The 25,939-nt window shown below is 55.6% G+C and overlaps 1 protein-coding gene across 4 annotated transcripts in view; it reads left to right on the top strand.

Moving 5' to 3' along the window:
- CTDP1 (CTD phosphatase subunit 1) overlaps nucleotides 1-23,866 on the top strand; it is a 29,623-nt gene extending 5,757 nt beyond the window's left edge. For 2 of the 4 annotated variants that reach the window (XM_066246644.1, XM_066246647.1), the window contains exons 4-13: nucleotides 1,446-1,574; nucleotides 1,799-1,949; nucleotides 2,094-2,184; nucleotides 3,845-4,011; nucleotides 4,362-5,354; nucleotides 5,581-5,722; nucleotides 6,331-6,534; nucleotides 12,076-12,238; nucleotides 19,516-19,682; nucleotides 23,221-23,866. In XM_066246644.1, coding sequence (XP_066102741.1) covers nucleotides 1,446-1,574; nucleotides 1,799-1,949; nucleotides 2,094-2,184; nucleotides 3,845-4,011; nucleotides 4,362-5,354; nucleotides 5,581-5,722; nucleotides 6,331-6,534; nucleotides 12,076-12,238; nucleotides 19,516-19,682; nucleotides 23,221-23,356 — 2,343 coding nt within the window. In that variant the 3' untranslated portion in view covers nucleotides 23,357-23,866. The other 2 variants (XM_066246645.1, XM_066246646.1) reach the window with 2 other exon arrangements.
- Nucleotides 23,867-25,939: the final 2,073 nt, after the last annotated feature.

Below are 25,939 nucleotides of genomic sequence, written 5' to 3'. Positions count from 1 at the left end.
GCAGGTAGAGGGCAGCCAGAGTCACCTTGTTTCTGAGGCAACCCCTGGGAGGCCAACTTGGGTTGCACTTGTCTCTTTCCCATGAAAGTCCTCCTGGGAGGACTGGCTCCCTGCTCCCTAGGGCTGCAGCTCTGATCCCTGGTGCTGTGTCCTGGCCGGGAGGGATGAGTCACATGAACAGGGGCTCGGTGAGCTGTGCTGTGACAGCGGTTCTGGTTGGGGGCTGAGGGCTGGGGCTGGAGCCCATGAGCAGCTGAGCCGTGTGGGGTGGGGGACATCGGTGGTGCTGGCAGAGCAGATGTGGGCACGAGGACCGTGCAGAGCTGCAGGGCTGGGGGGTGGGGGCAGTGCAAGTGAGTGTAAGCAAGCCCTGCTGCCCAGGGGGAGGCGTCTGCGCAGACAGAAAGCATGGTTCTACCTCCCCTGTTCTTTCACACGTCCCCAGAGTCCCAGGGCCCTGACATGTCCCACTCGTGGTCAGAGTCTGATGGGGTGGGTGAGCGTCACCAGGACAGAGCAGGCGCAGATCTGGGCTGGGGTTTATAGAAGCTCCAGTGTAAAGTGCTTTCAGAGCTGCAAGTCCTTGTGAGTGGATGAAACATTGTTACAGTTCTGTTAGGTGTGTGTTTTTAAGTGATAGATACCTGTATTTTGTGAGAAATACCAAACATCAGAGATAGGATTCTGATGTTTCTGAGTTCCTGGGCTTTCAACAGGTGTAAGTACGTGTGCGTGAGACACATCTAGGGGGTTGGGGGGTAATGGAGAAGGGTGGGCCCTGTTCCGCCATCAGAGTCACTGTTGACCGAACCTGCCGGGAGCAGACTTGAGTTCTGTGTGACCTGAGGAGGCTGGCATGAGTCCACAGCGGGGATTGGGTGTCACCTGCAGGAGGAACAGTGGGATGCAGGCCCTGCGGTCTTTGTCACGTGCCACATTAGTCCCCTCCCCCAGCTGAGGGAGGTCAACCAGGCCTTCTAGGAGCAGCATCTGCACTGGCCGCCAGGGCAACACTTGGGCCGTGCCATCTCTAGGGTCCACCTGGGTCTTTTCCTAGGTGAAGCCCAGCCCCAGGCCCCTGAGATGCATCCACACACCTGCTGCCCTGCCTGGCGTCCCAGTGGTCCCCATCCCCCATCCCGTCCCGCTTCCCCATTGGCTCTGCAGCCCCTGGGCATCCATCCGACTTCTCACAGGAACCACTTTCCTTTACCTCCTTGGTCACTGGTTTACACACCCGGTGACACGTAGAGGTGGGCATATGGCGGAGGTCACACAGCAGGCTCCAGGCAGTGGGGGCAGCCCTGGGCCCACATGGAACACAGTGTGTCCACTGGTGGGCGGGAGGAACGCTCAGCTTCACTTGTTTTTTTCAATAAAACTGAATTTTATTCTGGACCCAGGTGTGCTCACATGGTCACTTGTCTTTTTTGTTCTGACCGCAGCAAGCCGAGCAGCTGGGGAGGGAAGACCAACAGCGCCTGCATCGGAACAGGAAGCTGGTGCTCATGGTCGACCTGGACCAGACTCTGATCCACACCACTGAGCAGCACTGCCCGCAGATGTCAAACAAAGTGAGCGCACTGGCAGCCCGCGGGGTCTCCTGCATAGTCCTCGCAGGAGGGTGCTGTGGCTTCACAGGCACTCACATGGTTGTCGGGCAGCAGTTGCCGTGGGCAGTGCTGAGGGTCTGAGCTCTCTCCGGTGGAGCGTGTGCTGCATTGGTCGGCATGCACCTGGACCTGTCACGATGTGGGCGCCCGTGCTGTTGGGCTCTGCTAACTGACGTTCTCCGCAGGGCATCCTGCACTTCCAGCTGGGCCGGGGCGAGCCCATGCTGCACACGCGCCTGCGCCCGCACTGCAGGGCCTTCCTGGAGAAGGTGGCCAGGCTGTACGAGCTGCACGTCTTCACCTTTGGGAGCCGGCTCTATGCGCACACGATCGCAGGTGAGTGGTGCTGTGGGCAGAGGAGCCCCGGCCAGGCAGCCTGCGTCTCCTGGCGGCGCACCCATCCTGCTGGGACCCCTCAGCTCAGCAGGGCCTCCATGTGTCTCAGACACGCGTGACCTTTGTCCTGTTTTCTTTTCAAAGGCTTTTTGGACCCTGAGAAGAAGCTTTTTTCTCACCGAATATTATCGCGGGATGAGTGTATTGACCCGTTTTCTAAAACAGGGAACCTCAGGTACGTACCTACCGTCCTCACGAGGCTCACTCTACTGGTCCCGTGGGAAAGCCTGCGTTTGCCGCATCAGTGGTCAATCTTATGACTAGGCTGCTCCTCCTGCCTGTCCTTGAGTGTCCAGGCAGTGGCAAGAGCAGGAGCAGGGCTGGGTGCAGGATGTGCAGGTGATGGCAGGCAGACAGCACCCAGAGTTCCTGAGTGCTGGGCGAGCTGTCCACCAGTCATGAAGTTTAGGGTGTCTGGTGTTGACATCTCACGTCCATGTGGTCTTGGGAAGTAGCCTGCTGTTGATGCTGCCAGTGTTAGGAGTTTTTTGGGTCACGCTGCCATCGTCCCACCCCTTCCGTCACCTCACCCCTTCCTGTCCTGTCCTGTCCTGTCCTCTGTGACGGCCTCCTGCCCCAACCACGGGGCTCTTTATACCTTGGAGACATCTCCTCTGGTTAAACAGTTTCCCCGTTTTTGCCCAGTATCATGCAGAACTTATTTTCATGGACATAGACTCCTAAGAAGGCTGGTCAGCGAGACAGTCATGACTGTGTCCTCAGTGGCTTCTTGGTTGGTGTTGGCCGCCCTCATCTGAGAGTTCATGTTCAGATCTGGGGCGTCCACACAGACCGAGATCTCTCAAGTCAATATGAATTAAGAGTCCGAAAGTACTTGTTTCAGAAACAGATCTTGTGTTTGTGAGTCAGAGTGAGTGGATTGGTGAGGAAAAGCAGGGTGAGAGACCGTGGCAGTGACTTATAGGGAAGCTATGCATAAGGGGAGTGTTGGAGGAGCAGGGCCTACTCCACAGTGGACAGGCTGGCCCCCATATTCGAGACTGCCTGACGTTTCAGCTCCTTATGTTTCTCTTCTGGAAAACGGGCTTGTGGAAAAGAATGTTCATTTTGGACACATGAACATTTTCTGGAGAGTGCAGCCTTTATTACTTATTAGCAGCTGGAGGCCCCAAACAGGCAGGCACGTCCCCTGGTTTATCTCCTGATCCTAGACAGGCAAGAAGCCGTTGTCGCTCTGAATTTTGGTGCGAGCCAGCTCTGGCTCTCACAGGTGTGGCAGGGAGGGAAGGTTGGTGAGACCCTGTGAGGTGGCAGAATGTGCCTATGCCGGTGGGCAGCCTGTGCACCCTGTTGACATTTCTGTTCCTCTACGTACTAGTAGCTGTGGGAAACACAGGACCCCTTTTAGGACTTGAAAAGACACCAGGTGGGTACATTGCACAGAATGGTTATTTCACCCAGCTGAGCTTGAGTCAGGCCGCACTGCCATCCTCTCCATGGGAGCCGGCCTCAGCATGCTGGCCTGGGGGCAGATAACCTGTGTTTGCAAAGGAAGTAGTACTGGGATGTGGCCACTGATGCAAGATTGTCCATGAGGCTTTGCTGGGACTGGAGCTTTGTCTTGTCCCCCTGGCCCTCTGAGGAGAGTGTGTTAACTCCTGCATGGTGGAGAACTCTCCGAGATGGTGGAGAACACGGCAGCTGTTTGGTGTCACTTTCTCTGGAGGCAACGCAAACATGACAACTAAAGTCCTCCATGAAGTTGTGTCTGCCTCAATCATGTGCTGTCTGCTGTCAGCCAGAAAACTATCACAACTTTGAATTGGTGATTTGTTTTGTAAGTGATAGTATTTTTGATACGTTTTCACTTCTAGAAATCTCTTTCCTTGTGGAGACTCAATGGTTTGCATCATCGACGACCGAGAAGACGTCTGGAAGTTTGCCCCCAACCTGATCACCGTGAAGAAGTACGTCTATTTCCAGGGCACGGGGGACATCAATGCCCCCCCTGGGTCCCGTGAGTCTCTGGCAAGAAGGAAAGGTGGGTGACTTCCTTCCAGCCTCAGTGTGGCCTCTGCTTCCCGTCTGTGTTGTGACTGCTCTGAATTTAAGAATTACTTTGTGTTTGTTTATGTTTCAGTGTCATAGGCTGTTGGGTTTATGTTAGAATGAAAAGCATGATATTTGGTTTCAGCTTAGGGTTTTTAATAGCATTGACATGAACATTTTTCTAATTGAGTAGTTAAATAAGATGGTTGGGGCGAAGAGGTTTGGGTGGGACAGAGTAGGACCAGTGTCCCTGCAGGGCGCGGCTCAGTGGCCTGACCAGGGCAGGCTGTGCTGGACACATCCTGGAAGTTATGGTAATCTTCCCTTTTGTGTTCTGCACAGTGAGTCATCCTTCCAAAAGTGCCGACATCACAGAGCAAGCTTCATCCATTAAAGACCCCGAGGAGGGAAGGCAGGTTCCCGGGGTTGAGCAGAGTAATGGCCTTGGGAAGCCTGCAAGGGAGCTCAACGGGGACTGGGCCTCGCCTAGCCAAGCGGAGGAGAAGGGCACCCGGCCAGCCGCCCATGTCCCCCCAGCTGATGGCAGGGGGCCCCCAGCGTATGCTCAGCAGCAGGGTCGGACCTTGGCAGAAAAGCGGCCCGCACAGGGCACGGTGGGTAGTGACCTGGACTTTGACCTGTCCAGTGACAGCGAGAGCAGCAGTGAGTCAGATGGTCCATCCTCCGCCGCCTCTGACGGTGAAAGCAGGGAGAAGAGGGGCCAGAAGGAGCCTCAGGCTGCACAGGATGCTGGGAGAGTCACGCAGCACAGTGGCCTGCCTGGCCCAGGCGGGGAGCGGCCCACGGGGGCGAATCACTGCAGGGAGCCTGTGCCCGGTGTCCACCCGGACCTGCAGGACGAGGGCGAGCGAGATGGTCTGTGTGGGCTGGCGGGCGGCTCCGTGGACAGGAAGGAGGCCGAGACGGAGTCCCAGAACAGCGAGCAGTCAGGCATCACAGTGGGCGAGTCCCTGGATCAGAGTGTGGAGGAGGAGGAGGAGGAAGAGGAGGATGACGATGATGATGACGACCACCTGGTCCACCTGGAGGAGATCCTCGCCCGTGTGCACTCTGACTACTACTCCAGGTACGACCGCTACCTGCGCGGAGAGACTCAGGAGGCCCCCGACATACGGAAGATCGTCCCTGAGCTGAAGAGCCGAGTGCTGGCAGATGTGGCCATCATATTCAGCGGGCTGCATCCCACCAACTTCCCAGTGGAGAAGACGCGGGAGCACTACCACGCAACGGCCCTCGGGGCCAGGATCCTCACCCAGCTGGTGCTGGACCCCAACGCCCCCGACAGGGCCACCCACCTCATTGCTGGGCGGGCGGGTAAGTGGTGCGTCAAGCCTCTGGGGCATGGGCAGCCAGGGGCTGCTGGGCAGAGTGCATCTGTTGGCATCCATGGTCACTCTCTTTGAAAGTAGCGGGGCTCCTGTTTCATGTGGAGTTTTCAGAAGCGTCTTCCTGGTAACTGTGTGTTAGGGAGACCCCGGCTGACTAGTGTGGTGTCTGCCGTGTGGCCTGGGGTCCTGGACAGCAGGTCGTTGTCCTTCAGGCACGGAGAAGGTGCGGCAGGCGCAGGCGTGCGGGCAACTGCACGTGGTGAACCCTGACTGGCTGTGGAGCTGCCTAGAGCGCTGGGACAAGGTGGAGGAGCAGCTTTTCCCGCTGAGCGAGGACGATGGCAGAACACAGAGGTAAGCCACCGGGGACTGCCCGCCAGCCTTGCTGCTATGGCCCTGCACGTGTCCCCAGGGCAGGCTCGCTGTCCAGATGTTGTGGCCTCCCTCAGAGCCCTCCCTCCTCTGTCCCCTGGGCCACTCCCAGGCCCGCACGCACGGGCTCTCTGGAGAGGTGGCCTTCTCAGCTGGGAAGAAACGGGGCTGCTCTCCTCGTGGCTGCGGCACGTGATCTGCAGTGGCTCTGACCCTGCTGCTTCCACAGTGCGGGATGTCATGTGAGCACACAGCTGCAGAGCTCACATTGGGACAGCCCGGCCGTGGCAGGAACTGCACAGGAGTGCCTGTTTATGAGGAAGGCTGGAAGGAGGCTTCCTGTCCCTGTCGGGGTTTGAACACTCTGCTTAGAAGGAAAACTCTGGGAAAGATGTGAGGAAAGCCACAGTGTGCCGAGGTCCCTGCGGGCACAACTCTGCCCAGCCCTGTGTGGTGTCCTCACCACCAGCACAGGCCTGAGCAGCAGGTGGATGGAGACCTCCATTCACGGACCAGTGCAGAGCCGCCTCTGGACCGCACCCCCCCCCCCATCAGTGCCAGCGCCTTCTCACATCTGTTCTCGCCCCCAGGGAGGACAGCCCTGCAGCCTTCCCTGACAGGCAGGGGGTGCTTCCGCCTGCCTTGTTCCACCCCAAACCCCTGCATCCGAGGGCTCAGCCCAGCCCCGACGTCCGGATTTATGATGCCAGCACAGGCAAGCTCATCCGCAAGGGCGTGGCCGGCCCCGGGCCCCCCGGCTCCCTGCAGGTCCCCACGGAGCATTCCTCCTTCAGGTACAGCCGTCACCGGGGCCCCCTGCTGGCCAGGCACCTCGGTGGGGGGAGGTGAGTGTGTGGAGTTGGGGCTGTGTCCAATCTAAGTTGGACTTGGCGCCTGGCTGAGGGCTCTGGCTGCCCACAGGAAAACGCCTCCCACACTCACGCCAGGCCTGTCTGCACGTTTTTCTGTCCTGTGTCAGTTCCAGACTGGACCGGACAGTCTGGTACAGCCTGTCAGCTGGCGCACTGGTCACTCATGCTGGCTTGGGGCTGCCCTCCGTGGGCTGTTCACTTGCTGACCGCACACGTGCTGTGCTGTCCTTGGCCCTGTCTCAGCAGGAGACAGGCCTGGGGGACTGGGCTGCATCCTCACTGCCTCTCCCTGAGCTGTGCCCCTCCCACAGGATGGAGAGCTGTGGGGAGGGAGGGGGCGGCTCTGGTCCCCGTGCCAGCAGGCCTCCCTTTGGCCTTCCTCAGCCACAGTGACACTCCAGAGCCCTACAGGAGCAGCTCCTGAAGGCCAGGAGAAGTGCACTGACCCCACTGCAGGGATCCACATGCAGGTGGGCAGACCCCTGGCTTAGCCAGTTTGCACTGGGCTTCTGGTTGGTGGTTTGTGACCTCTCGTCGTGACGTGGCTGAAAGGCCATGCGTCCCTTTATAAATGGTGTTGGGTACTGGGCAGATTTGCTGGGACTCTCGTTCTGCCAGTAGGCGCGGCATCAGTGTCAGTCACGTCCATCACGTCACCACGCTGGTGTCCTTGTCTTGTGGTGACTCACCACTGGGGTCGCTCAACCTGCTGCCCTGTGTTGCTTTAATTCACCCCCTCTTATTCTTTTTTTTTTTTTTAATTAAGGGAGAGGCAAAGAAGCAGACTCTTGCATGCATCCCAAACAGGATCTTCTGGCAAGCCCCCTACCTAGCAATGCTCTGCCTGTCTGGGGCCGCTGCTCTGTTGCTCAGCAATCAAGCTATCTTTAGCGCTTTAGGCGAGGCCATGGAGCCATCCTCCGCACCCGTACCCTTTTTTTCCCTTAGTGGGTTTATGTGGGTGTTCTGCCTGTTCTTCCAGAAGATGTTTATGTGGTTAGAAAAGCATCCTATGGTTGATGGTGCTGCTGAGATGAGGGAGGACATGGTGCTTCCTCACCGGATGGTGGTCAGTGTTTGTGCATTGTCACTGTGAGCCCTTCCTGACACATATCTCACATGGGCACCTTCCACATTGTGTCCTGTAGAAGTTCTGTGGCACCACCACATCAGACACTAGGTCGGGACATCAGAAGCGTAGTGGGGCGGGTTTGTCCCGTCGCCCTGTGGCCTATGCCATTCTGCTCTTTCTTGGTCGCGGGGAAACATGAGTGGCGCTCCATCATGAAGGCGCCGTGTTCTCCGGGGGTCCATGGGCCAAGCGTTCTCTGTTCACCTGCCCTGCGAGTGTGGTTCCCATGGGTGGAGGAACGTTGGCTCTCGCTGCTGCAGGGTCGCTCCTTGTCTCGAGTCAGAAGTGTGCCTGTGTCACATGCTGTGCAACCAGTCCCTTCGGGTCTGGGATGCACTCAACCCAACTGAAGGCAGCCTTGCTACTTGTCCCAGCCTCCTGTGACAGGGTGAGTCCTTTTCCCCCGTCTCACATGTCCCCAGAGCCATGCTTGTTTCTCCTTTTCAGTCTGTTGGGTTCTGTTCCGTCTTCGGGGTCACTAGCTTTGTTTCTTCTGTCCCTCCATTATGATGTTGAGCCTGTCCAGGGTACTGTGTTGGTTGGTTGGTTGATGTCTTGTTTTCTTACCAAGGCTGTTGTTTTTTCTGGTTGAAGCGTTTTTATCATGGATGCTTTAAAACCTTTGTCAGTTTTGATTTCTCAGAGTTGACATCTCCTGACTGTTGCCCTCAGTTTGAGATCTTCCTGGTTTCTGGTGTGTCCATAGTATCCATCAGAACCTCTCAGTGTGCAAGTCTGTGTGCTAGCTCTCCCTGGCTCTGGTCCAGCAATGGAAGTGCAGGCACCACCTTGTCATGGTGGCTGGGAGACACGTCAGGCCCCACACGGCTCTGCTGTGCATTGGGGGTGCCCCAGGTCCCAGCCAGGCTGTCAGCTCTCAGGGTGCCCGAGGGTGGGGAGAAGCAGCCTCCTCAGAAGCACATGTCCAACTTGTGATTTCAGAAACGACTGTCTTTTTTTTTTTTTTTTTTTAATTTTTAAATAATTTTATTTTTTAATGGGGCGACATCAATAAATCAGGATACATATATTCAAAGATAACAAGACCAGGTTATCTTGTCGTTCAATTATGTTGCATACCCATCACCCAAAGTCAGATTGTCCTCTGTCACCTTCTATCTAGTTTTCTTTGTGCCCCTCCCCCTCCCCCTTTCCCTCTCCCTTTCCCCCTTCCCCCCATAATCACCACACTCTTATCAATGTCTCTTAGTTTCACTTTTATGTCCCACCTACGTATGGAATAATGCAGTTCCTGGTTTTTTCTGATTTACTTATTTTACTTCGTATCATGTTATCAAGATCTCACCATTTTGCTGTAAATGGTCTGATGTCATCATTTCTTATGGCTGAGTAGTATTCCATAGTGTATATGTGCCACATCTTCTTTATCCAGTCATCTATTGACGGGCTTTTTGGTTGTTTCCATGTCCTGGCCACTGTGAACAATGCTGCAATGAACATGGGGCTGCATATGTCTTTCACATTCCTGGTTTAGGGGGACGGGTGACAGTGTGGTATTGGAGGGGGTTGCCTTCTAGGTGTCTGGGTAGGGAGCTTTTTGTCCTCTGGCTTTGTCCATCAGAACTCACAGGATGAGAAATTAGAAGTGAGATATCTTTATTTTATCTATTTATTTATTTATTATTAAGTGAGAGGAGGGGAAGCAAAGAGAGTCAGCCTCCTGCGTGTGCCCCAACCAGGATCCAGCCAGAAAGCCCCCTGTGAGGCGATGTTCTGCCTATCTGGGGTGTTGGGACATTGCTTCGTTGCTCAGCAACTGAGCTACTTTTAGCACCTAAGGCGGAGGCCACAAGCCATCCTCAGCACCTGGAGCCAACTCACTCAAACCAATGGAGCTGCAGGAGAGGGAGGGGGGTGGAGAAGCAGATGGGCGCTTCTCCTGTGTGCCCTGACTGGGAATCGAACCCAGGACATTCACATGCCAGGCCAATGCTTTACCACTGAGCTAACTGGTCAGGACCAACGTACCTTTAAAATAGTCATTTAAACAATTCGTGTTAGTATAATATTTTTTAGTTAAAAGTTACTGTTTCCCAAGTCAAAAAGAAGTGTGAGAAGAACAGCTTGTTTGCATTTTATGGCTCTCTGGCTTAGTGAGGAAAGTGATTCCACCACTTGTACATCCGTCTGTCATAGTCTGCCGCCCTCACTTCACCTCACTGTGTCACAGGATGAGAGAGAACCTTGCAGGAGCCCTGAGAGGGGTCAGGACCCTTGCTGCATGACCGACATACAAGGTCTTACAATGTGGAATGTATTGAGCCTTCCCAGGGCTCACCCCTCAACTGCAGCCCAGCCCATGTGTCCTTCAGGCAGGACCCCTGATTGCTCCAGGGAAGGCTACGCTTTTCTCACCTTCGTGTCTTTGTTGAAACTCTGGAAGCATTTTCCTGAAGGAAGAACACGTATTTACTTTTAGTAAAACTATCACGTTGTTGACCCTGGCTGGTTGGCTCAGTGGTAGAGCATCGGCCTGGCGTGCAGGAGTCCCGGGTTTGATTCCTGGCCAGGGTACACAGGAGAAGCACCCATCTGCTTCTCTACCCTTCCCGCTCTCCTTCCTCTCTCTCTCTTCCCCTCCCGCAGCCAAGGCTCCATTGGAGCAAAGTTGGCCCAGATGCTGAGGATGGCTCTGTGGCCTCTGCCTCAGGTGCTAGAATGGCTCTGGTTGCAACAGAGCAACCCCCCAGATGGGCAGAGCATTGCCCCCTGGTGGGCATGCCGGGCGGATCCCAGTCAGCACATGCGGGAGTCTGTCTGACTGCCTCCTCGTTTCTGGCTTCGGAAAAATACAAAAAATAATAATAATAAATAATTTAAAAAATTAAAAAAAAACTATCATGTTGCTGCTTTCCCGTGCTCGTAACGGAAGCGCTGGGTGTTTAGAGCTGACTTGCGTGTGAGCTAAAGTGTGTCCTATGTGCACACCACAGAACAAGCACAGGGCACTCAAGAGGGTGACAGGGCTGAAATGGGCAGCTGACCCTTAAATGCAGTCGAGAATCTGCGTGTAACTCAGCTCCCCAGAGCGTGGGTGTCCCTGGGCATCCAGGGGGGTCAGGACCCCACAGATACGAGACCCAGGGCCGCCTGCATCCTCTGTGGAATGGCCTAGATCAGTGCATCCGATCAACCCTGCACCTTGCACTCCCAGCGCAGACCAGAAACAGCAGGTACCTTACCTGTGGTGGTGCAGTGGATAAAGCGTTGACCTGGAATGCTAACTGAGGTCGCAGGTTCAAAATCCTGCACTTGTCTGGTCAAGGCACATATGGGAGTTGATGCTTCCTGCTCCTCCCCCCTTTCTGTCTCTCTCTCCCTTCTCTAAAATGAATAAATAAAAAATATATTTTTAAAAAAAAGAAAAAGCAGGTGTTTGTGGAGGAAGTCACGTGCAACAGGACCTGCACACGCAGGTTGTACTGTGTTGTTTAAGGATCAGCCTTGTCTGACCTGACAGAGCTGAGACTGGCAGTTTTTAGGGCGTCTTTTATGTTCCCAAGTTTAAAAAAAGCCATACGGTCACTAGGTAATACATGACTAATTTAATACAATTGCTCCTTTTTAATTTTGTGGTTCAGACTTAATTCTCCCATTTTTCTCAAAATAATGAGGTTTTACTACAGTATTGTCACGTCCTAGTGGTTGAAAGTGAGGTGTCCAGCCCCCAACACTGCAGAGCGGCTGACTCCAGACACAGCACAGGGAGGGTGACTGTGGCCTCACAAGCCTGCACCCAGTGCCGGGGCAAGTGTGAAGCGCTTCATAGGGACAGGAGGAAAGTGTGTGGAGGGAAGCCTCAGAAACAGGTCTAGCCGGATCTGTAGCTGTACCGGGTGGGAAGCCTGAGCAGGTCTTGGCTGGCCAGTTTGTCATGTTACCGTTGGGTTGTCTGGCCCAGCCCAGCGCCGTTTCCCAGTCCCATCTCCGGCTCTCGGTGGGCAGGCTCACTGTCGCATACTCTACATCTTTACAGCCTGGGTAGCACAGGATCGTTCTGTGTTTTAAGTCTTATGACTCGCTTACCCCTATTCTGAGGACAAATAACCGTTCTTCCTCACTTCTGGGAAAATTTTCATATCTGCCCTTTGTTCTAAAACAAGTCTTGCCATGTGGGTGCTGTGGGAACGATGGGGGTTGCTGGCTCCCACGGGCTCGGCCCGCAGACCGCAGTGAGTGCGCAGACAAGACACATATTATCACTACAGTGTTCTGTGTGTGTGTTTGCCTGTTCCAAGAGTCGGGAGCCTGGCTCAGGCCGGGAAGGTGGATGCCGACTGCCTGCTTACGGGCCCCTGTGTTCATTGCAGAGCTGTGCAGCCCCTGCAGCAGCACACGTTCACTGAAGAGACGCCTGATGGCCCCAACGGAGAGCAGCCTGGGCCTTCGAGAAGAAAGCGCCAGCCCAGCATGTCGGAGGCCATGCCGCTGTACACGCTGTGCAAGGAGGACTTAGAGAGGATGGACAAAGAGGTGAGACCCGGGGCAGCACCCTCGGCCACTCCCCCCTCCCGCAGTCCTGCCTAGGGTCTGGGACCAGCACTGTATTTCCAGGAGAAAGATGGACACGGTGTCCATTGGTGAGTCCATGTGTAGGCGGTGTCCAGCCATGAGCCCCTCCCCCCAGGCTGACTGTCAGCGCCTGGCTCTGTCACAGTGAGCAGGTGGGGGCAGGGATGCTGCAGAACAGTCATGCATGTCCGTGTGTCTGTCTCCTGGTTCATCTGCAGCCACAGAGACTCCCACATCAACCTGCATTGGGTCCCATGTGGCCCGGGAGCTCCCCAGGTCCTGGGGGGGGGGGGCATGCCCCTGAGGTCCCTATGTCAGCTGTTAGTGCAGCATTGTGCTTGGGCTGCTGCTGTTTGAGGGCCGGTGTGCAAAGCCACCTCACATGTCCCAGCATTCAGCACTCAGAGGCCTCCAGACACCTGGGCCGGACAAAGGCCAGCCCTCTTCATCTCAGAGCGCTGGCCGTGCACAGCGCTCGCCCACTCAGCCTGATGATGCTGTGCAGGCACATGATTCAGTTTCCACTGGGAAGGGCCCTAAGCAGGGAAACAGGATTTCGGTTTATTTTCAACAACAGCAGAAAAACGTGAATGGTTGAATCAGTACAGAGCCTCATCTGAACCTGAGGTGACCATATTCAGGTCATAGTTTGTCTTTCAACTCCATTTTTAAGGCTGGATTTTATTTTATTTATTCATTTTAGAGAGGGAGAGAGAGACAGAGAGAGAAGGGGGGGAGGAGCTGGAAGCATCAACTCCCATATGTGCCTTGACCAGGCAAGCCCAGAGTTTCAAACCGGCGACCTCAGCATTTCCAGGTTGATGCCCTATCCACTGCGCCACCACAGGTCAGGCTCAACTCCATTTTTAAATGAACCGAATTCCTCTGTTTTCCATCATCTACCAGGACAAGCTAATTTTGTTCCATAAAAAATGATTTCCCTGAAAGAACTTCTCAGTGTTACTTCTCTGGCTCCAAGCACAGATCTAGAGTGTCCCGACTTTGCTGCTGTGACCCATGCAGATACCTACCCAATTTGTCAGGGAGTGAAAACATTTTTGACTCTATTTCATATTAGAGGGATTGAAACTTTTATGTCAAGTACAAGTATTAAATATGACTCTGACACCTACCTAATCTTTCTATAGAAATAAAAATTAGCCTTAAAACTTGAGACGGTGCTGCTGGGAACAAGAGGGGAGGTGGGAGGCACCCTGGCCTCCCCAGGAGGCACAGGAGGGAGGGGTGCTGGGGAAGCCAGTGCTGCAGGCAGCAGCTGTCCTGGGAAGTGGGGGTGTGGTCAGCGCTTCTGGACTGAATGGGAGCTGACCGCTGTCCTCTCCTGGGGAGCCTGGGGCACATCCTCATCCTCCACACGCAGCCCAGAGGGATGACTGAGCAGAGTGGGGGACAGGCAGGTGGTGCTGGTCTGGACTACCGTCCCCGGGCTGGTGAGACAGGGAAGGGTCCCCATGGAGTTGCCACAAGAGGCTGAGTGGAGAGATGTCTGCACTTCCTAAAGTTTGTAGTCAGCATGAGGGCCCGTGCCACCATGGCACCCCATGGAGAGTCAACAAGGGCAGAGCCGCTCTGTGCCCTGGTCACAGGACAGACGGCAGCCAGTGGTCTCATCAGAGAGGCCCGTCCTTCAGAGCCTGCTCTCTGAGAGCGTGTGAGACACCAGGGTATCAGGAGACCCTGTGACCCTCCAATGGGTGTGTCCGCCATTTGTCAGCGTGAGTCAGCTCTTGGGTGTTTGTACCCCTTTCCTGAATGCCACCATGCTCAGAGGGTCTCAGAGAACCTCTAGGTGTCACCTGGCCAGCCAGTAGACCCGTGGAGCTGCCACACAAGGCCGGGCCTTTGCTCTGTCACGTTGTCTAGGGAGTGCTGGTCACGAGGGACATGAAGGCTGCTGGCTGCCCCTGGCACCCATGGGGGCTCTGCTCCCTGGACACTTGAGAGGGAGAGAAGTCACAGGACACTGTGCAGTAGGGACGCCCACCTCGCACGCTGATTGTGAGGCGGGTCCTGATCCATACGGTGGTACTTGTCACTGAAGGAGGGCACTCTGGAACGGTTGAAAATCAGGTGATCAGAGAGAGGCTGTGTCCCCCCAGTGTTGCTGAGAGGTGTGTTCTTGGGGCATCAGGGAGATGTGTCTCCAGCTTCATCCTGACGTCTGTCCACGTCCCCTGGAGACTCAGCTAGGTGGCTCACTGTGCATTGTCTTGCTGTCAGCAAACAGCCTTTCAGTCAAGTGACAGGATTTGTTTACATGAATTCCTTAGGTGGGCTCTCTACTGAAAACATTTGTGTCAAATACAGTTCTAGGGAATCGTGCTGTCTGTCCCAGGTCTCCTGGCACAGCTCTGCTGTTACCTGCTGGCATCTGTACTCATCTTAGTAAATGGAAGGTCCTAGGACACGGGACAGTGAACGTAAGGTGCTCACCTGTGCTCTGAGGTCCCTGCTCTCCCCTGAGGACCCATGCTCACCTGTGTGTCGACTCCAAGCTTGTAGTTGTACGAATCAACCAGAGGAGCTCTGAGGCAGGCTGGAACCGGTGTTGATAGGAGCGCATGTGCAGTGTGCTTCCTGCTGTGAACTCAGCACCACCCCTGGTGACTCCAGAGCCCAGGTGTTAGGACCATCACCCCATGTCCACCTCGTCCTGCACCAGGGGCAGATGTCCCAGGGGTTCCATGGCCGCCCCAACAGTTTGTTCAGACACTTGTCCTCAGTGTACCCAGCAACATGCAGCATTTTAGAGCCATATCCATTCAGACGCAGGTCCCAGACTCACTGCTTGTCTTTGTCAGAGAATGGTAGTGTGTGCACGTCTGGTGTGATTGTCTGTAGTCATGTTGGTACCAAATGGTTACACGTTGTGTCTAATGCTTCATCCAGAACTGCTTTCTGCCAAACAGGCAGTAGGGTTGCTGGTGTCTACAGGGCTCAGGGCAGCGGTGAGGGCACCAGCCCTATGCGTTCTGAGACCGTGACCCGTGTTTCATAGAGTAGACACTGTATGTGGATGAGTTTGTTTGTGTGAGCACAGTGAGCTCAGGCCCCGTGGGTTTGTTTGGGTTTTTTTGTATTTTTCTGAAGTTGGAAACAGGGAGGCAGTCAGACTCCCGCACGCGCCCGACCGGGATCCACCCGGTATGCCCACCAGGGGGTGATGCTCTGTCCATCTGGGCTGTTGCTCTCTTGCAACCAGAGCCATTCTAGCACCTGAGGCAGAGGCCATGGAGCCATCCTCAGCACCCGGGCCAACTTTGCTCCACTTGAACCTTGGCTGTGGGAGGGGAAGAGAGAGACAGAGAGGAAGGAGAGGGGTAGAGGTAGAGAAGCAGATGGGTACTTCTCCTGTGTGCCCTGACCGGGAATCAAACCCAGGACTCTTGCACGCCAGGCCAATGCTCTACCACTTAGCCAACCAGCCAGGGCCTATACAGGAAATTTGTACGAATTGATATGAAGCTGTAATGTGGCCAAACAGTGATTTCTATCTTGATAATAGACTGATGCAACCTGAAGAAGGGTCAGTATTACTGTAGTCTTACAATCCCCATTGAAAGAGATGGATGATGCAACTTCTATAGTAAGAATGGAGTCAAATCTGAGTCACCAGTGTAATCTTTGAAAAGCATGAAAGGAAAGAGGAAAATTCCTGAGTATTGACTCCTACACTTAGCATCTTAGTTAACTGTATGTAAGATGTTTCAATACTTTGTGGACTCAGTACTGCCCATACTTATTAATCTCAAAAATATATTTAGTGGAGAAACTACTAGAGACATCAGTTTCTTTTTTTTTTTTTTTTTTTTTTTTTTTCCGTATTTTTCTGAAGCTGGAAACGGGGAGAGACAGTCAGACAGACTCCCGCATGCGCCCGACTGGGATCCACCCGGCACGCCCACCAGGGGCTACGCTCTGCCCATCAGGGGGCGATGCTCTGCCCATCCTGGGTGTCGCCATGTTGCGACCAGAGCCACTCTAGCGCCTGAGGCAGAGGCCACAGAGCCATCCCCAGCGCCCGGGCCATCTTTGCTCCAATGGAGCCTTGGCTGCGGGAGGGGAAGAGAGAGACAGAGAGGAAAGTGCGGCGGAGGGGTGGAGAAGCAAATGGGCGCTTCTCCTATGTGCCCTGGCCGGGAATCGAACCCGGGTCCTCCGCACGCTAGGCCGACGCTCTACCGCTGAGCCAACCGGCCAGGGCTAGAGACATCAGTTTCTATGGTAATATCCCACAAATTTTCAGTAACTATCTGAAAACATTTTGTATAAGTCCTTTGGCTTGTTCATCGTAGGTCCTACGTAAACGTTTGTTGAATGAATTCATTCATTAAAAAAAGATGTGTTAAGAGCATTGGCTATGGACTCGTGCTGACTTGGATAGCAATACTAACTCCCTCCCTTCATACAGACAACAGTATGGTGATTACCAGGGGGAAAGTGGGCTGGATGGAGGTAATAAACAGTGATGGAAGGAGACTTGACTTGGGATAGTGAACACAAAATACAATGTACAGATAATGTGTTGTAGAATTGAACACCTGAAACCTATTTAATTAATCAATGTCACCCCAATAAATTCAATTAAAACATTTTTTAAAAATCTTGACTCCAGCCTGACCTGTGGTGGCACAGCGGACAAAGCGTCAAACAGGAACGCTGAGGGTTACTGGTTTGAAACCCTGGCCTTGCTCAGTCAAGGCATATGTGGAAGTTGATGCTTCCTGCTCCTCCCCCCCTTCTCTCTATCTCTCCTCTAAAATGAATAAATAAAATCTTTAAAAAAAGGCTAACTTCATATTTTTGTATATAAAAAGCGTTTAAGCACAACCAGGCAAAAAAAAAAGTGAAGACAGAAAGGTATCAAGAATAAAGAATGAGGAAGGTCTTGTAAATGATAACCTGAGCCACAGAGGGAAAAACGATGGACGGGGAGGGGAAGGCAAAGGGTAGTACACTAGAAAAATGACACATCCCAGGATGGGAGCGATGGCATTAGAAAGCTCTTCAAGGAGCTGGTTGCCACCGGGGGGAGGGCATTCAGGGTTAGGAGACAACTACTTTGGCCAGGCCTGTCCTGTGACTTACCGTGGGGCAGGACAATGTGGAGAGACCAGGCATAGACTTAAGATAGCTGGGTAGGGGGTGCAGAGACGACATATTGGATAAGGAGGACCCCAGATTCGGGGCCAGGTGGTGCCCAGACCAAGGTACTGGCTCGAGACTTGCGGGTTGGTGAACAAGAGGCTCTGAGGCTTGTACACCCTTGTACCGGTAGTGACTAATGAAGGGCAGAGAAATTCGTTTTGAGGTGATCACAGCACCTATGCTGAGACCGGCTGCATGGGACAGGAAGGAGGCAGGAAGGAAGAAGAGCTGCTTCTCGCTTCGGGATAAGGGACAGAGGGAAATGGAAAAGCAAAGCAGCAAAGACCCACGCTACCGTGGGTGAACTTGCCGCGCCAGGCCACCTCCAGCCCCTGAGGACCTAGAATGGGGGCCTCATGTTTTTAGAGAGAGTGGCGCATAGGTTAGCTATCTGGGTGAGTTAAAGGGCAGTTTGGGGCAAGCCACAGTGTCCTAAATGGGCCATGTGGCCCCAAAAGGCCATGGAGCCACACCATGCGACCTGCACCAGCATGTGTGAGTGCCGCATCCCGGTTGGTTAGCTCTAGGGGCCTCCTTGCATGCTGGGGACCCAGAGGGGACTTCAGTCTGGCAGCATCACAGCACAAGGCTGTACAAGTGTGGGGCTGGTGCCCAGGGGAGCCTCACAACAGCTTCCCCACCCAACAGCGGGTCTCCCTGTGCCGGGAGTAATGCTGTGCTGTCCTGTTCTATTCTGAATAAAACAGCACATTTCCCACTGACTAAATGATGAGACAAACAGGTGTCCCTGCCTCTGTGGGGACAGTGGGTGGTGCGTGCCGTGCTCTCGTGGCCTCGTTTCAGGTGTGTCTGTCAGCTGAGGGTATTCATGATGCATCTGTGACCCTTTGCCCAAACTGTGATCTTGTCTGGGAGGGTGCAGCCTTACATCCTGCACGTCTGCCGGTCATGCCTGAGCCCAGCAGGAGCCAGGTCACCATGCTGGTCCTCTGCTAGCTGTGCTGAGGAAGCCGGTGCTCACTTAGGATGCTGGCCTTCCCAGGCCGTGAGCTCAGCAGGTCACAGGCATGAGCGGAGCTTCTGAGCCTGGGAACCCAACCCGGTCTGTGGACTCATGTCCCCCAGGCCTGCCGTCACACCCGTGCACATCCACAGGGCTGAGATGATTTGGTTCCTCCGTGTCCTCAGCCTGCTTGGGCCAGCCCTGTCTCTATGCCGAGTGCTGCATTGGAACAGAGGGGACAGGTACGAGCAGCCATGCTGCTTGGCCTGACTTGCTGAGACCACAGCAGCTTCCGTCATCAGTGGAGAGTAGAGCGCTGGCCACAGTGCCACACATGACCCCGTCTCCCGCATGAAGGACTGGGAGACTCACGGGTCGTTCCCCAGGTCAAGCAGGTGACTCTGCCCTAGCAGCTCCATGTGCTAAGGACGGGCGCGGGGAGCAGAGCTGAGCTGGTAGAGAGCCTGGCGGCCCCTCGTTGACCAGCACTGGTGGCCGAATGCACTGTGGGTGGCTCTTCACACCCTGCTATGCGCTGAGCCCCACCCTGGCCCCGGTGGCAACTGCGGCACACGTGGCGAGTCTGCCGTGCTGGCTGCAGTGGAACGCTGCAGGCCTCAGCCTGTCCGCATCCTCCCCTGCTTCCCATCTGGTGCTACATGTCGCTCGGGTGGCCTGCTCTCCCGAGACTTTGCTCTTGTCGCCCTAGCCTACAGGCCTGTGAAGGTCACCGGGGTCTCAGGGAGAAGAGGCGCCAACACCTGCTTGCCCCGCAGACTCTGGGTTCCTTCTAGAGAGCAGGCGCCACTGACCCTGACTCTTCCCCGTGAAATATCTTAGCACATCACACGTGAGGTCCCCGTCTGAGTTGTGTGGACCTGAGGTGGCCGGTGTGCCCATCACGTTTCTCGGCACTGCTGATCAAGCCCACGGCAGAGGCCAGTGTAGGGACATAAAGTAGCGATGGGCACATAGTCCCATGGTCCCATAGAAAGTGTGTCACTGGACGCCATGGCGGGTCAGGTCAGGCTCCTTCCCCAGAGGGACACAGGCTGGTTCCTTTGAGAGCTGACTGTGAGCGCACTGACTCTTGGCCCTTCGGCAGGTAGACGACATCCTTGGGGAAGGCAGCGACGACAGTGACAGCGAGAAGAAGAAGCCGGAGGAGGGGCCTCGGCCGAGCGAGCCCGCAGCCACGACAGCACAGAGAGGGCACATGCTTGAGTCACAGTCACCCAGCGAGAGGAGCGTGGCAGATACCCGGGGGGCCAGGTGAGCATGAGGCTTGGCAGGAGCAGGACCTGGGCCTGCATGCCGACCCAGGGAGTGGCCGGCATAGCAGCTCTGACCCCACACTCACACTGCCACCTGCCAGGTCTGCATGTGGCTGGGTCGTCATCACCAGCAGCGCCAGCGGGAAGGGCCTTAAGGATGTCTGTGTAGTGGTCCAGAGAGGGCCGAGGTCACACTCTGCTACAGGTGCTTTGCACACGAGCACATCCCGAGCCATCGTACCTGACAACGTGGGTCTTTACCTGGGTGTTACGGTTTCAGTTGCTCAGGCCGCCATCTGCCCTTTGCGCGGTACCTTGTCCTAGCGTGGCTGCGTCTACAGATGTGGTCCAGGAGCCCACCTTCATCCTGGTGCATCTGGAGGGTGTCAGCGGGAACACGAGTCCTTTTGGGAGCTCCCTGTGGGCTGACAGCATGCTCAACACGTGTCGACGGTCATGCTTTTTACCAGCCTCCCATCCCGCGAGTTCCCCCCGACACCAGGTTTGATCCGCTGGGTCTGAGCCAGAGCTGCTGTACCCCAGTGAGCAAATACAGTGTGATTCCGTCCGGTGGCACACAAGGTTGGGCAGAAATCCCAGCAGCCAATGGAGACAGATCATCACTGTCCCACCTGCGGAATTTCTTTACAGTAGATTTGTAGCCATTGGTCCAGCAGGAAACGTGCACTGTCCCCTCGAGGCCACACTCCTGGCTGATGCTATGTTAAGTCTGTGCTGGGCGCTCACAGGCCACATGCTCAGACCTGCTGGCTGTGTCTCATCTCCGTGCGTCCCCTGGTGTCATAGGACGGAGCCCCTCTGAGCAGTGCCCTGACTTGAAGCATTGTCTTGTTGGCATGTGGCATGTGCTCTAATGAGTTTTTAACCTGCTGCTGTGTCCTCTGCCAAGCAGAGAAAAAACGAGGCATTTTTCAGAGACTCAGGACTGGCCACAGCGCTGGTCTGACTTCTCTCTGAGCGCAGGGGCTGAGCAGAGCGCCACGGAGCAGGGAGCTGTGTTTTCACTTGAAATTAAATAAAACATGCTTTGGGTTTTTTGTGTTTGCCCGTGGATCGTTTTGGTTTATGACAGATGTCCCCATGCAATAGCGTGGCCCGGGCTGATGTCACGGGTGTCAGTTGGCAGCACATCTTGCGGGTTCTGCATAGCCACGCTGTTCTGAGGAATCCGAATGCCACTGAACCTGACAGAGTGCTTTATTGGAAGGAGGAAGGGGTCTGTTTTTGCTTCTGTGCCCAGAACTGACTCATTCTTCCTCCAGATCAATAGCCACCAGACGCCAGCTCTGTGCACGGCGGCGGTAAGCGCTCTGGCTCCTGGGGTCGGTCCCTCAGATAAACAAGTCATGGGCATTGGATGTATCTCCCCAGACCAGAGCGTCCCCAGTGGGTGCTGTGTTGTCTGCGCTGGAGACTTGCTGCACAGTGACCTAAAGACCATGGGAACAAACCGTCGGAGGTCTGAGGAGGCGGTAGGTGTGTGAAGACGACAGGTCAGACATGTGGAGAGGGGCTGTTCTCCATCGTCCCCTGTTGACAGTGACATCCAGTCTCAGCACAGACTCTCCTCGAAGTGCTAGAAAATTTTAGTCTTGGTGCTGGAACCATCCCATCTGGTCCCCAGTAGACACGGAAAACCACCCATTCTTAGAGGCTGAATCCCTGGCATGTCCACCCGCACGTCCACCCACGGCTACATGTGGGCATCAGGCGCGGACAGTGTTTCTGATGTTGGCAGGTTTAACCCAGAAGGTCCACTCTAACACTGACGCTGGGAGCTCATCATTCTACAGTGGAGGGATGGACAGCGTTACTTGGGGACGTCAGGTGCCCGCTCTCCTCCCACTGGAGCTGTGGGGTCTGTGGCTGTACACGGGGGGGAGGGGGGGTGCCCCAGGGGTCCCGGGGTCACAGGCCCTCTCACCTTTGCGAGCACAGTGCTGGCTCTATCCTGCGCTGTAGACGGTGCTGCAAGAACCCCGCATGTGTCCGTCACTCAGGTACCCGTCTAGACGCAGAAGCACCAGGTCGGGCGGGGTCAGCACTTAAACCTGATGGTGGCTGGCAAGCTGCCCTCTATCAACGGCAGTGCCAGACACCTCGGGACAGGTGACAGTCCTCTCCCCACACCTGCCACAGCACGTGGGTCACTGTCCTGGGCCAACAGAGACCACGCTTTGGGGATGGTGATGTCACCAGAATAGCCAGTCACTGAATAACCACGCTCACGAGCCCTGAGAGTGGGATCAGGACCGGGGCGGGGGGGGGGGGGGGGGCTGCAGCACAGGATCCAAAATGCCACATCAGCAGAGAAATGCTGAGGTCTGCAGAGAGACGGCAGAGGCCACGAGCACGCCGATCACGTTCACAGACGAGAGCGCAGAGCAGCTGTGGGCAGAGGTTTGATGGGCCTGTGAGCACATGGCCTTGGACAGGAGCTCTAAGCAGGAGGTGCAGTGACAGAGTGAAGAGTCACCCGAGGGCCCAGAGGGGACTGGACAGGCACTGACCATCTCAGCAGTCGCTCCAGGAGGCCTGTGGGAACTGACATGAAGCCACACCGCCTGTCCCTGTGTCAGGGTGGAGTCAGGACCAGGGTTCATCTGTTTTCTGTGTGGCTGCATGTCCCCAGCTCAGAGGCCTCGGGAGGGGGAGCTATGAGCCAGTGGTGGTGGTAGTGGCTCACCACGTCTTCTGTTCAAGCCCGCAGGTCCTGACAAGACGCTGAGTGGCCTGCAGGGCATGTGAGGAGGGCAGTGGCGTTTCTGATCACACATTGTGCAGGGTGGTGGCAGGTTATGACGGTTCAGAGTGGTAGTTTGGCTGCCTGAGGAAATGGGGTCTCCCGTGTCTGCCAGACTCGCTCGTTCTCTGTGCGGCCCGATGACTCGCTCGCTGTTGGGTCCTCGTCTCCTCCCAGCCGACAGTGTCTGTGCCTGGAGAGGTGGTTTGTCCCAGTTGCTGACAGGAGACACGCACCGCAGACTGCGGTATCCGGAGGCGGGTCAGCAGCCCCGGGGGGCGGGACAAGCGCCACACTCGTCTGGGCCCCGTGCCTGGTCCGCCTCCTTGTCACTCACCCGTGTGCAGCCAGACCCGCTCCATGTGGGTGGGTGGTGGGTGGGTGGAGGCCTGCGACCGCTCAGGGTGACAAGGCTTCAAGCGTGTGCTCCCACAAGGGCGGGTCCCAGGCCTGTCCACAGCCTCATTCCAGGACTGACCATGATCGTGGCACTTGCTGCCCTGCCCTCCTCTCTGTGACCACATGTCACTCTCCGCCAGAACCAGCTCAGCTCAGACACATCACTGATGCAGCGTCATCCTCTGCCGCCACATTGCGTCTGTGGAGATGCGGTTCTGGCAGTGAAGGTGGTGAGAGGGCCTGTCATGGTCCCCGGTCAGGTGGCACAGCAGTGTCCTAGGCCACAGAACTGGGGTGCACTGTGTAGAGACAGGCCCCCGGTTACTAGCCGGATGTGCATGGGGGCATCTCACAGTGAGTGCTTCTCTTCCAGGGGCCACAAGAGGAAGCTGAGCGAGGCCGACGCGGCCAGTGAGTCCAGCAGGTCCAGCGGCGAGGACGAGGAGGGCAGCAGCTCGGAGGCAGACGAGATGGCCGCGGCGCTGGAGGCAGAGCTCGACCTCATGTGACCTGCATGTCACCTCCACCGTGACAGACCTCAGGTCCCCATACTGGCCCTCAGATGGAGTGTCCTCTTCAGAAAGACGTGTAAATTTTGCAAAGCTCCACACACTGAAACACATTATTTTGCAGAAATGGTGGTTTTGAGAAGTTTCAATACCAGAAAGTAATTTTTCTGTGATAGTGACGGGAAGCATGGGCCATGCCAAAGATCTCATGGAGCTCAGCCCTGCGGGGCTGGGGCTGTGGCTTCTGTCGTGGTGTGGGGGTTGGGGGCCGTTTTCCCTTAAATGCCACAGCACACTGTCGAGGTACAGAGGGGATCCGATCGGATGCAGCAGTGAGGACTAGTGTCCTGCTCCCTCCCTGCAGCGGCCAGAGGGGCAGGGCCTCTGAGAGTGGGGGCACCAGCACAACCCGCCGCCCACGCCACTCCTCAGAGGCCTGCTGTAAAGTTTTGTATATTTCATATATGACCCCCCAGACGGGTCTTCCTTCATTTAATAAAAGTCTTTTTTGTACGCTCTCCTGTCTAGTGCATTCAATGGTGAGCAGGCCCCAACTCTGTCCCTACTGGAGGATTTGGCATTTTGGGAGTCCCCAGTGAACTGCCCAGCCTGGGCGCTGGTTCTCCGCAGCCAACTGGCTGTGAGTCTCTCTGTCATTTGGGGACATTTTTCAAGAGTGTGCAGTGAGCACCAAGAACACGGAGGACTGTGTCTGGTGGTAATTGTGGGGTTTATGAAAATGAGATGCAAGACCCTACAGGAACCCCTTGCTGGCGAGTTGTGGGAAAGGTTCATCGTGCATGACGTGTCAGTTGGGCCTCTGGGTGCCATGTGGTGGCCTGTCCTCAGATCCCCTTGTCTGGAGCCCTCGGCTACACTGTATCAGCAGTGCCCAGCCGGCTCAGTGGTAAACCTTCTCTCTCTTCTGAGGCAGCCCCTCCTTGGCCCTCCCCTGGACCCCTACCATGTTAGGTGGAGGACACTGGAGAGCAGACATGCCTGACCCATGATGCAGGGCAGTCTCTGGGTGTGATGTCCCGGAGGTCCGCGTGGGACAGTAACTCTCAGCTCTGCAACACAAGAGCCCTGTGAGGCTTCTCTAAGCAGCTCAGGCTGCTCCTTTCCAGCAGCCTTTGTCTCTGAGTAGCCAGCCCAAGGGACAGAGTGGGACCCTCCCCTGGTGCGACCAGCACACCTTCCTGAACGTCATTCAGAGGGTTCCCCTGCTTTGGCCTAACAGTCACGTCTTTTAAACACTTGGGGGAGGGGGTGGCGGGCCTGGTGAGTGCAAAGCCATTTTTAGAGGCCAAATGGGGGGAGGGGGATCTCACTGTGACAGTTTACAAGCACTTGGCCTGGCCCTGGCTGTCCTTGTCCCCACCCTTCTGGGCAGAAGTTCAGGCAAAACCTTGGCCATGGTGCTGGCGCTCCTGGCTCAGAGGCAGGCTGAGGGGCAGGGAGGGAGCCCCATCCACGCAGCAGTGTGGCTCCAGATGCTTCATGGGGGGGCATCTGGTTTGGTTTTGCAAGAAGTTCATGTAATAGGGCTGAGCTCTGCCACCCGGGCGGGGCCTTGTCTGCCCTCCAACCCTCTAGACATCAGAGACACAAACGTCCCACCCAGAACGGGGCTTCAGACCCTCCAGGACAAAACAGCAATGAGGACGCAGGAGGAAGCCTCTCCCACTGCACGAGCACACACATGCTCATGTGCATGTGTGTACACACATGCACACACACACCTACAGGACAGATAGGGCTCAGGCTGTCCCTGTAGCATGGAGCATGAGCCTCTGCAGAAACCTGGCGAGTCCCACCAGCCTCAGCAGGAGGACAGGAGGTGCTCATCCCATAGGGGCCCTGCATTCAGCAAGCCCAAGGCAGAGAAGAGCTGAGGCCACTGGGAGGCGGGGAGTGGGGGGCGGGGGCTGTGGCAGGGCCAGGAGAGGCAGACAAGGGGCCCAGGACCTGAAGACACCAGGCTGGCTCACTTCACCTGGCCGCATTGTCCTGCTGTGTTTGCTGATAACAACCTGTTCCCAAATCCTGGTCCCCGAGCTTCTCGACTTCAAGTACAGCTGTCCCTTCTTCCTGGTTGGAAGACGTTTGTGGCTGGCAGCACAGACCTTGTACTTAGTGGTTGTGTCCTCTATCTTGGTGTAAGACTCAGGAGTAAATATCAGAATATGTAAGAAAATACAACGTAGCTGTATTCCTAACAAAAGAAATACTAAGTGTTCAGTTTCTCCGTGTGTGGTAGAGACCAGGCTTGCTGCTTCATTTCCAGCTTGTCACCAGCAGGGTTCCACGTGCTGCTTCCAAGCGAGGTCCATGGCATCCTGAGGCCCCTCTCCACAGTGGGCGTGATGGAGTGTGCGGGACAAGTGCAGTGCCCCAGGCGTGGCCCCCACCCTCTGCACTGCACAAGTATAGTTCACATATACTGTCTGAATTCTGTCTCCCCTGCGCTCTGCACTCCGGGCATCAGGCCGTCGATGACCAGTGCTGGACACGGTGTGAATACCTGCTTAGTACCTGTATGTTGTGTGGGTAACCCTCTAGACACGTGTGTGCACATAACTG

Source organism: Saccopteryx bilineata, chromosome 11 (assembly GCF_036850765.1).
Source record: "Saccopteryx bilineata isolate mSacBil1 chromosome 11, mSacBil1_pri_phased_curated, whole genome shotgun sequence".
NCBI lineage: Eukaryota > Metazoa > Chordata > Mammalia > Chiroptera > Emballonuridae > Saccopteryx > Saccopteryx bilineata.
The sequence above is the reverse complement of the archived record's forward strand: the minus strand, read 5'-3'. Positions and strand labels throughout refer to the sequence as shown.